This window comes from Scaptodrosophila lebanonensis, unplaced genomic scaffold (genome assembly GCF_003285725.1).
Source record: "Scaptodrosophila lebanonensis strain 11010-0011.00,11010-0021.00 unplaced genomic scaffold, SlebRS2 tig00000024-arrow-pilon, whole genome shotgun sequence".
NCBI classification, from domain to species: Eukaryota; Metazoa; Arthropoda; class Insecta; order Diptera; family Drosophilidae; genus Scaptodrosophila; species Scaptodrosophila lebanonensis.
In genome coordinates this window covers 18,685,110-18,697,147 of record NW_022060538.1, presented here as the reverse complement: position 1 = coordinate 18,697,147, position 12,038 = coordinate 18,685,110, and the positions used below count along the sequence as shown (strand labels likewise).

The following is a 12,038-nucleotide window of genomic DNA, read 5'->3' as shown; positions in this document are numbered from 1 at the left end:
ATGAGTAACTCGTTGTACAATGTTGGCGAGCCAAGTGAGGCGGCGATTCGCGCCGTCTCCTACATGCAGGTGGGTCCTGAGAAGCCCATCCGAAGCGAAGCGGATATGCTGGACTGGGTCCACTCGCGTTCATACTACGATCTCGTGGCGTATATCAACAACACCAGCTTGGCCATCCAGGGTAAACGCATAACCAGCGATTTTCCAGTCACCGAACAGCTGGAGAAACTCTGCTCCATGTTTAACTGCTTGGAAGAACTGATATATCTGAACCCGCCGCAGTCGTCAGAGCTCGGACATCAGGCCTACCGATCGTGGTCCCGTCAAATGCATCAGAAAGTGTTCATTATGCTCGACAAGGCTATGATTCGCAATTGTAGATATGTGGGGGAGTTGGGACAGTATTTGTCGCTCTCCTTTGGCAGCTCGATGCGGGTCGACTACGGACACGGACACGAACTGATGTTCATGTTCTTTTTGTGTGGCCTGTTTAAGGCTGAAATTCTGGTGTCTGAAGATACAGTTGCGGCGGCATTGCTTCTATTCGGACGATACAATCATCTGATGCGACGACTTATTCAGACCTACCACATGGAACCGACGGTTTCGCGCGGGGATTGGGGCATCGATGAATACTGTATGATTCCATATTTGTGGGGTGCCGCACAACTGGGACTGGAGGCGCCCTTTACGCCCGTTCAGTGCGAATTGGAGGAGAATTTGAAGACCTATCGGCACGACTATTTGTTGGTAGAATGCCTAGATGATCGGATGAAGCTGCGGGTCGGTGTATTGGGTGAGCATTCCTTTGAATTATGGTGCTTGTTGTCGATGTCATCGTGGGCAGAGGTCTATAAGACTCTCATCGAATGCTATTTGCGTGATGTCATGGGCGATTTTCAGTTCGTGCAGCATGCCACCTTCACGGACTTAATGTCCTTCTGCCGTTTGCCAGACCGGGAGGAGTTGCGGGTGGTGCGATTAGGTGTGCCACTGAGGAGCGCAAGATCCACTGCTGAGTTCCAAGAAGACACCTTTGGCGGCATAACCTATAAGAACCCGGAAGACCACGAACATCCATCCCATCTGCCACCAGTTACGCCAGTTGTGAGTAGACACATGCATGCCCTCATGCGCTTTCAAGATCCGGACAAATTGAGTGATCGTTCCGGCGATGTAAGTCCCAAATCTTTGGTATCGCCACGGTCCTCTAATCAACCCCAAGACAAAGACGGCCAAAGCCCCAGTTAGAGTCGAATCGGAGCCCACTTGTGCTGGTAATACCCAAATACTAGAGAGCTTTTAGCGTGCCCCATTAGTTTTCCGACTAAGCTGCAATACCAACGGAGTCTCTCCGTAGATGTATTCTCGGTGGCGTTAACATTGCAAAATATATTTTTGTATTTGCTGTCTGATTAAAACTATTTTAGTTATGATTCATTTCTTATTTTCCAAATACATATTACTATACAGTACATTTTTCAAATATCTGAGTTGCAAATTTAATTTTATTCGGATTGGCATCCTTGGAGCTGAAGCTTGCAGTAGTTTTTAAATATACAAGTATATATATAAATAGCTTCTGCTTAAAAAAAATGCAATACGCGTTTTAATGTCAAGTCTTCAAAATGAATGTTTCAATATTTTGCGAGCTTTCTTCTCTTCTCTTCTTGGACGTCTTAGGCTTATCGGTTTTGAATGGAGATGCTTGCTTATATAAGTACATAACTAAGAATTTATGTCTAGATGATTTGCCGGATTTTATTTAAAAATTAAACTAACAATTCTCTAGCTGTTAGAAAAAATGTTTCCCTAAACTTTGTTTATAATTAGTTTCTACTACAATATATATGTATATATAGAAATCAATCAACCGTTGGATTAATTTTGTGGAAGGCAAAAGAATGTAACACAAAATAAAACACTGACGGTGTGGCAGAATCGTAACAAATGTCTTATTCACTCGATCGTCGGCTTAAGACTAAATTTATTGCTGCTCTCAGGCAGCTCTCTTGCAGCTCGCAGGCTTGCATTACAAACGAGAGAGTATTTACCGTTATAGTAGTGAGAGACTGCGGCATGAGAGAGCCAACAGGCCTGCCACAATTTGTAGTTCTTTCTTATGCAAGGAAGGGCTTTTGATCGTATCAAGCAATATGTAGGATATTCTTGTTATACATAAATAAATATTATAAAACATTTCATTTCTAAATAATAAAACGACACATTTCTTAATATTATTTTTAAAAAATTAACAAATCTTCCTTAGTTTAACAAAACAAGCTGTATTTAAACTATATGGAATTGATTTAAAAAGTCTGTCGACCACCAATATTTACCCTGAACTACACAGGCTACTACAACAAAATTTAATTTAGTAATAAGATACAGTAATAAGTACAGCCATTAGTCATTTTATTTTGTTTTTTTAATACTTGTATACATTTTATTCCTTTAAGTTTTATTTATTTTTTCATATTTATTTAATTATTTATGAGCCTTATCCTAGCGTTACAAGTATTGGATTACTTTTAAATTATTAGGCTAGTCATTACAAATTTAATTATATTGAGCTTATTATTAGGTTATTTTATTATTTTTGGTTTTATTTTTATATTTTTCTATTATTTATTAAAAAATCTCCCAGCTCTAACCGATCCCTATATCGTAGTACATGTTTAACATAGTTGGCTCTTGTAATTATATTATTTTAAAGCATCTTTTGAATAGTTAGCAACTCATTTAAGGTTCCACGAGTCTCATATTAGTCCCTAAGCCATTCATTTATACAAATATGTAAGTAGTTGCCGGTGCAAAACAGCCTGCAACCTGCAGCCACAGCAACAATTGTGAGAAATTCTCAAAATGTTGGCCTTTCAACACGCGCATAAATCATTAACGAACTGTTAAACACGACTTAAGCGATATGAACGTATGATTTCAACACAATTTGTAAATAAATTAGATCGTGATTATAGCAACATTAATATCAACTCCAACGTCATCAGCAACAGCAACAAGCGGCAGCAACAAGCTTCAGCAACATTATTAAGGCTGCCATGTGTTGACGACTTTGGCAGCACATGTGCTTGTTCTCAGCCTAAACGTTACACACAGTCGTACACACATACACACACAGAGAAATCCATATAGATGGCAATAATACTAACTATATATTACAATAGCCTGTGCACCGATCGACCAAACAACCAAGCAAGCAACCAGCAACAGTAACAACAAAAGTTGCCGTCAACAAGTCTACTTAAGAATCGACAACGACGCGACGTCAGGCATTCGTCTGGCTAAGCGATCTCCCTCTGTTAGTGTATATATATATATTTATATATATGTGTGTGTGTGTGTGTGTGTGTGTGGCAAAGTGTGGGCAAAATGCATCATTAATATATTGTCTGAAATCTCTAGCTAGCATGTCTCGTTATCGTTGCTGTTGTTATTGTTGTTGTTGTCGATATGGCTGTCGATGTCTGTTCTTTTTGCAACAATGCCTCATAACTGTAATATTTCTGTAGCTTTGGCTATACTCGTATTTGCTTTGATTTACCAACTTTATTATTAGCTTTGCCAGCTGCCCGGGCATGTTTTGTGTCATGATTTTGCCATCATTATTTAACAATAATAACAACAACAATAACAACAGCTAGCGCGGATAATGTGTTTTTCATGCGAACTGCCAGACGACATTTATCATCATCAGCTGCAGCGGCAACATTACAAAATATGTACAGTAATCGCTAGATAAAGCTTACTAGCATCATCATAAGTGGGAATTGAAGGCAAACATGATCGGCTTTAGCTTTCATTATACCATTTGTTACATATTTAGACGGGCTTCATATATATAGTTTTTATATTTTGAACATTTAGAAGGAAGAATGTTTATTTATTTATCTTGAAGGTGCAGCTTGAAGAGATGAATGCAAATCGCAAAACCCGTCTGCTTTAAATAGTGATATTCCTTCAAGAGCCTCAGAAACTTTGTAACAAAGCTTATTGTTACGACTACGAACTGTTCAATCGGGCCTCTCTTCGGATATGCTCCTGTGTCTAAAATAATCGATAATTTGGTTCCTCCAAGAGTCGCATCCATGTATATAAATGGTAAGGTCACACCAAATGAACGATCACACAGAGTTATACATTGTTTTCCTATAAATTCGCACAAGCCATAGTCTTCTGGCAGTTTGTTGGTCCAGTTAGGTCAGCCGGTCAGGGTCGTGCCCCACATTGGGCGCCATATTGCTACGATCAAACGCCATGAGAGGTCCGATGGATGTCTAAATGCAAAATAAATAAATAAGACTCCTAAATGATTAAGCAGTAGGGATTATGTTTCGCGGCCCATGATGCCGAATACTTTGTAGCCAAAAGCAGTTAAGGCGCGATGAAAATAAGTGTATAATTAATTGAATCGAGGCTGATTTCTATTTATTGATAAGTCTGATTTCTACCACACATATTTTCTCCAGAGTTAGCCATATCGAGTGCGGACTGTGTTGGCTCAGTTGTAGTAACCACGCTTGGCAGCCTCCTCCACAATCGTTTGCACTGCTCCGAAGGCTTCCCGAGCCGTGGGCTCAATCTCTCGCGCTGGCAATATGAAGAGCACCTCACTGTCGGGTGGACCGCGTAGCTCAAAAGTAAATGTTATGTTCAGCTTGAGCTCGCCATGCGCCCAGTCCTTGGAGCCGCCACTGGATGGATAAATGGTTTCATAGATGCTGCCACTTTTGTAAATGCGTCCAGTTAGCGATTTGATCTTCGCTACCGCCTTCTTACCAATGGCCGTCAGATCATCGTAGTTGTGCACCCGCTCTGGCGTTGAGCTGTAGGGGAACATGAGGAGCTGGGAGTAGGAGTGCAGTGCAATGTAGGTGCGTAGGTTTTCCGTTCGGACAAGTTTCTCGACAAATCGCATCACACGTTGGGTCTCCACTTCGCTGCCAGCCGATGGTCCGGAGTAGAAAGTGCTGCAGGGATCGCCGCTGGTGCCTGTGGTATTCCAGCGCATCGGATAGTTACGATTCAAGTCGACACCTCGACAGACACCATGGGGCGCGCGGCTCTTGCGCCACATCCGATCACCGTTGAAGGTATATTTATAGCCATCGGGATTGATGCAGGGAAAGATCAGCCAGTTTTGAGAGCGCGCCAGAGCCTGCACTGTCGGATCGCTGGAGTGGAGCAGCTCGTTTATGAAGTAGGTGGCCGTGGCGGGTGCAATCCATTCACGCGCGTGTATTCCACTTTCTATGAACACGCTGGTCCTGGGCGCACTGCTCGCTTCCTGCGGATACGAAATGCGCACGCCCTTTATTGGGACGCCCTCAGTGCTGCTGCCCATGTCCAGCACTGTCACAATCTCCGGCGACTGGCGAGCCACGTGCTCCAGCCAGTCGTAAATGGTGTCGAGTTGAAAGTAGTGTTGCCAATCGAACTGTGTGACTGGCGTGGACGTGGGCAGCACCTCCCTGTAGTTGGCATCGATCTCGGCCTGAAAATTGTAGTTCAGTATGTGATGGGTCACATTGTATCTATGCAGGAGGTCATCGAAATCGGCCACTTTGTGGCCAATCACCATCACGGTTAGCTTCTGACCCGGCACGCGTACGCTGCCCATAAAGAAGTACGAGTCGCTCTTCTCGAGCCTTTGGAAGAGTTCCACGTGCTGCTCGTTGCCCAGCTCCATGTAGTAGATGCGTGTGTGATCGTAGTGCGCCTGCGCCGTAACGCCCTCCCCGCCCGTTGCCACCGCATTGCTCCACTCACTGGGCAGCAGTAAGAGCAGCAGGAAAATTGACTTCGATCCGGCTGACATGTTCACCGACTGAAATCTCAAACAGTTTTGTGTTGTCTTGGGGCGTAGAGGCGCAGCGACGTCTAGATTATCACAATCGCGATGCCTCGTCTCACCTTTGACAGCTGAAAGCGATGGAAAAGAAAACAAATCGAGCTGATAGTACGGTATATGTCAAAAGCAAATGCAAACACAAACACTCGTGTTTAATTTATGGAGCAACGACAATAGCTAGATCTGTCATTGAAAGAAGCTAGAAAAGGCTAAAAAAAAGAGGTAGTCAAAAAATTTAGCTTATAATAAGTAAATGTGGCTAGAGTCAAGTGGGCTCAACTCTCAAATACCCTGTACTTTCCACTCCAAAACACACAAACAAGTTTTTATTATTAGAAAAAACCCAAACTGGTCCTTTCTCGGATTCGGGAAACACAGTGCATGGTGTACTGCATTGCACTGCTTGAAATTTAAGAGGTAATTAACAGTTAGCAGGTTCGCAACAAATGTTGCAAAAAAAGCAACATAACGTAAGCAACATACTCTAACTTAATACAAATACTAGAACTACATATCAATTATGTATGCATATGAGAGAATTGTGTATAACATAGAAAGTTCGGGTGAGAATTTGCAAAAAACAGACAGCCATCTTATCATGTTGATCGATAATATTAGTAATTTCAAATAAATTCAACCTTTGATGTTACACACAAGCGTTCGGAAAAGAGAAGTAAAAATGCACTGCTTTGAATTCTTGAGATACTTAACACTTTGCAACAATGTTGCTCAATAAATGTTTAAGCAACATGCTTACTCGCACTTGACACATGCAATTACGCGAGGGTTAATAACAAAGGATGTATTTATGTATATGAAACATAAATATATATGTATATAGTATGTACATATATAGGTATGAATATAACATACGATTTTTCAATGCACCCCCGCAAAAATGCATTAAAACAAAAATGAATTTCTCTTAATTGACTTAACGTGACTTAAGCTTCAGAAACCAATTACAAAGCCACATTAATTTTCCGAAAATGCAGCAACAAATTGCATTCAAGATTTTATTTCGTTAGTTGGCTTTTGTTTTCGTTAGTTGCATGCACAACAAATTTTAATTAAGAAAACTTCATGGCGGCGCGGGGGCGCACATGCCTTTTGCAGTTTTTAGACGATGGTCCATGCATATAAAATAATCTTATCAACATTTTGGCAATTAATTTTTGCTGCTCATTTAACGCACCAACAACGGAGCAATAGCAACACGACAGCAACAACAACAACAACTAACGAACACCCGCGGTAGCCAAAATAGTCGCGTGAAAAACCAGAAGCTGCTGCTTCGACCATGCCTGCCAGCCATAAAAGCATTTTAATTTCTTAATTTACAACAACTATAAATCATTGGCTAGGTGTTTTGCCATAATTTCCAACTTTTTTTCTCACTCGCACTATTTCCACAATTTCGCTGCGGGCAGTGCGAGCCGCTATGGAAATGCACAACCAAGCCTAGACATACATAGATATGTAACTTTGTGTCCACAGGGAAGCTATACTATAATGGATTTCTTATCACTATTATCATTTATATAGTACAGCTGATAGAAGAAACTGAAAATATAAAAATTTGTTAATACAATTTTCAAAATAAATTACAGCACATAATCACAACTCATGTAAAAAAGGCATGTAAAGTAAATACTTTTGGAATTACAATAACAATAAATTAAATTCTTCAAAAATGCTATTGAGAGAAGAGTGTAGGTAAGACTAAGGTGCTAACATCTTAACGGGGGACGATATATTTCTGCTTGTAGTGTTCATTATTCGACATGGGTAGAGCAGAAAGAGATTCTTTTTTTTCTGTAACAGATAGTTTTTTTTTTTGCAATCGATTGGACAATCAGCAATTAATAATGGGAAAAGATTGGCGTTAAGATTTTGTTTTCTCTGTGAAGAATGAGATTCTTGACAAACTTCTTCTACAATATATATTCGTAACAACCCCTTTACAATTGTCTTATTTCGATTGAAAAAAAACATTATTCTCATTTAAATACAAAATGTTTAATAACCACATTATTGAGAGTTTAAGGCCAAATGAAAAACTGACCTTAAGTCCGGATGTTGAATTGTCATATGAACTTAGTTTTTAGTAAATTTTAATTAATACATCTGATATATTTATCTAAATACTTTGTTTTAACGAGAGCAGCAACCATTTACTACTTACTTGACATTTCAATGCAAGTTTGTAAGATGGAGAAGAAAGCATTGCCAATTAATTAATGATTAGCAATCGCAGCGAATCGGTATATAGCCATGTCCGTCTGCTCATATGGACTCTGAAATTTCATGGACCATTACAGATAATTATTAACTTAAATATAAAGTATGTGAGATATTTCTAGTTTTTTGGGCGAACCGAACCTTTTTTAAAGTTGTTTTGTATTTATTATTTGTTGTTTGTTGAATTTTAAGGGAAATAATCTATTATTATTTTTCTGGTGGAAAATATTTTGGTAAATAAAAATATTAAACTTTTCAATAAGATTTTTAGCTTAGCTTTTAGATTATAACCGAAACAATGAACTAATATCGAATTTTTGATTGATTTATGGAGCTCCATTAAAGATAATTGGATATCTACTTACTATTAATACAATAAATGCGAATTTTAAATGAGATGAGATGATACTGTTATCTAATTATTACATTATTATTTCATTACATATTTCTTCAATTATGACATCTACGATAACTGAGAAACTGCATTAATAAAAACATAAAAATAAAACAACTAATAAAAAGGTTTTTATTTATATGACAAAAGAATGTCAAAAGTTTGATACTTATCAAAAAATTATCAAAAATTAAAAAATATCTAATTTCTCAAGTCATTTGTTAGTGTGACCTTAAAGGTCGATATTTTTGGGACCAAAGGGACAATCATCATATATATATATCATATACATATGATCATATATAGATCATATACTATACATAAAATAATAAGATATTTTAGAATTGGTAACCTTTAATTAAGTATCACAGACCATCTCCATTACTTTGGCTTATCTAGGCATGATGTTATTTTAGAAAGAGAGCATAGTTATTTAGTTAGTCAAGTGAACACCTTAATTGTGCTGAGTATAGATATTGGACTACAAGTACAATGTTTCTAAGCGAAAACTTTGAAAAATATATACTTATAAGTACAATAAAAAACAATTTGAGCTTAAAATATTAGATATCTGAAGCATCTGGCGACCTTGATAAAGCTAAGCTAAGTCCTAAAGTCGGCTTTAAAGCGTAAAAGTTAAAATATTTTTTAAAAAAGTTATTGTTTTGGAACTAAGAGTTTTGAATTAGCTTCCTTTAATTTATGAAAATAAAATAAAAATACAACTTTCCTTGATAAATCTATCTAAGTCCTAATGTCGGCTTTAAAGCGTGAAAGTTAGCATACTTTTCAAAAAAGTAGAAATGTTATTGTTTGGAACTAAGTATTTTGAACTGCCTTCCATTAATTTATGGAAAAGAAATAAAAATACAACTTTCCGAGTGCCTTGTTTTTCTTCTTTTTTTTGTATCGTAAAATGCCTTATCAGTAGGATTTTTAAGTGGTTTGTTCGAAAAAATTGGCACTTGTGTAAGGAAAACAGTTAATGAATTAAATGTTTAATATTTAAACAAGACTGGTTAACTATGGAGCTCTTTTGTTCAGTAGTTAATCAAACTTAAAAGAGGTTCGACTGCTTTATTTAGTTCAAGAGAATACCCGTAGCTTGGATTTTCATTAGCGCTTGGTCCTGGTGGTGCTGTTAAAATTCCAAAAATACCATTGGATCGTGTTCGCTGGTGGTTGCTCCGATGGCTGTGGTGGCTCTGTTTGCTCCGGTGGCTTCATTAAGTGACGCTTGTACATATTAATTCAGATGCTGGCATTTATGGTCTGGTGGCCGAGACCGGCACTAAATCATCTCAAGCTCAGCCATTTCCACTGATCTGCGGTTGTCATTTAAGGCGACTAACTGCGTCCAACGGCGGCGTCGCAAATTTCGCATGGCTTGTGTGATATTTAAAGTGTTGGCAATAGTTGGGGACCCATTTTGGCTTGGATCTTCATATGGAAATTGTTGCACCATCTCGTCGTCGTTGGTGCTGCGCTGCTGCTGGCATCTCGAAATCGCGCGCAAATGTTTAATTAAAATGCGTTAACAGTTTGTCGCTTAATTGGCAGCATTTTTACATTAATTTTGGTATGTGAGAAATGTATTTAATGCGAATTCAAATTAACTTAACAATTCACTAAACTGCACACACACACACACACACACACATGGAAATTCATAAATAATTGCAAATAATTGACAATTGTGTGCGTAAATTTGAACGCTTTGCCGCGGAGGAAGGGGATACTCGCAGTTGGTTTCGGTTTCGATTTCGAGTCGTGTTTTGAGTTTTGAGAAATCAATTTGGCCAAATTGTAACATAAATCACGGCTATGTCAGAAATTTGCCATGACTTGTCGTTATCTTTGTGTTTTGGGTTGCGCCTTTGGATTCGATTTCAGACTTGGACGCAGGCGCAGACTCAGAGTAAGGCTCGCAAATTAATGCAATTTTGTGTAAATTACTCATTAAAAATGAAATAAATTTAGTTCGGAGGCATAAATCACGCCTTTAAGTGTAACAAACCACACACATGCTCTACAACAGTAACAACAACAATGTCCGGCAGAGACAATTGCCAAAGCAAATCTGAAAACAAAAATCATTTTGTAGTCTCGATTACATTTTGGCCGCGGCTTTAAATGAAATTTCATTTCTTGTTGGTCAACGTTGTTGTTGTTGTTGGTGTTGTTATTGTTGTTGTTGCTGGTCGAGAGAGACGCCAATTAGATATTTTATTGCTAATATGCGCTTGTCAGATGCAGCTCCAGCGCCAAGCCAGCAAGTTGGCCAATAACCACCAGCAACTTGGCCAAGACAGTCAGCCAGGTAGTCAGGCAGTCAGCTCTCAAGTGTCCCGAGCACACTGTCCAATAGTCTGTACGTGGCTGTCCACATCAATTAAAAGCACATTTGACAATGATATTTTCTTGGCGAAAATTGTCTGCGACTGACTCTCTGGTGTGGGGTGGAGGCCATGACTGCGACTTCGACTGCTCACTTGTGTTTGCACCCAAAAATTAGCTTTTTTAATTGATTCAAGACTGGCCAGCATGTCATGTTTTGTAATTATAGATAAAGCCTCGCCGCCTCAGCCTGCTCCGAGCTTGGTCTCATTTCGAGTCCGAGTCGAGTTCGCATTTCAAATTAGTTTCGCTTTAATTGCAGCTATAATTTAATTGAACTATCCAGCTAAGACGGCTGAAAGCAGAACCCGTCGAAGAAAACCAATAAAGTGGTTCAGTTTATAGATACATAGATTAAAAGGATATGTGTATATACATGGAAACCAGTGCTACGATTTTATTGGTCTCTGAAATGCGCTTAGAGGATTAAATACAATTTCATACAAGCTGACCCGGATTGATTCATTTATGTCAAGTTTACGCGGCATATGTCAATTTTTTTAAGTGTTTGCCAGCTCTTTGTTTATAAAAAGAAAAGTTCTTGTTCTTTATTATGGAATCTTTATTATGGAATTAAGCAATGTGTTGGCTTGACATTTTGTGTTTCAAATAGTATTTCGATGAAAAAATCCTTAAAAATGCCGCAAAATTGTGTTGAAGAGTCTAATCTATCCAGAACGCAAGTACTTGAATAGGAGGTCAAAGAAAACTAGCCTCTGTTAACGACGATAACATCGGAAACGTGAAGGATATTGTCAGCATTAGAAGGATAGCACTCAACATCTCTAAAGGCTCGACTCAGCACATTTCACTTGATGTTTCGGGTATAAGGCGAGTCGCCGCCACACTCTTGCCAATTCATGGATTTTTCACAACGATAATACACTGTCCGTTCCAGCTGGATAGTGAAAGATTTTTTGGCCAAACATGAAACAAAAGTCAGCATTCAGCTACCATATTCAGTTTTTCAAATTTAATTTAGCCTTAATAAGTCATCTACAGAACTAAAGGACACCCCAGTCGAGGCCTATTAATATATATATTGGAAAATCGGATTAACCATTGCTTGTGTTCGCTCAAAAGGAGTTTATTTTGAAGGCGTTGATACATATTTGTATTTAAATACACCTAGTTCTC

General features: G+C 38.7%; 2 protein-coding genes across 3 annotated transcripts; one reads left to right on the top strand and one right to left on the bottom strand.

Moving 5' to 3' along the window:
• Window positions 1-1,251, top strand: LOC115620971 (serine/threonine-protein phosphatase 2A activator-like). Its single transcript, XM_030514492.1, has one exon. It carries the CDS (start codon window positions 1-3, stop codon window positions 1,249-1,251), a length of 1,251 nt encoding a protein of 416 aa, XP_030370352.1.
• Window positions 1,252-4,409: 3,158 nt separating this feature from the next.
• LOC115621143 (zinc carboxypeptidase) lies at window positions 4,410-8,011 on the bottom strand. Of its 2 annotated transcripts, none has more exons than XM_030514700.1 (2): window positions 7,935-7,972; window positions 4,410-5,940 (listed from the first exon to the last, which is right to left on the bottom strand). In XM_030514700.1, the coding sequence occupies exon 2, from the start codon at window positions 5,834-5,836 to the stop codon at window positions 4,520-4,522; it is 1,317 nt and encodes a 438-aa protein (XP_030370560.1). In that variant the 5' UTR covers window positions 5,837-5,940; window positions 7,935-7,972; the 3' UTR covers window positions 4,410-4,519. The 2 variants fall into 2 exon arrangements, 1 of the variants encoding a protein (XP_030370560.1); XR_003995252.1 differs by lacking the exon at window positions 4,410-5,940 and adding an exon at window positions 7,359-7,432 and having other exon boundaries at window positions 7,935-8,011.
• Window positions 8,012-12,038: the final 4,027 nt, after the last annotated feature.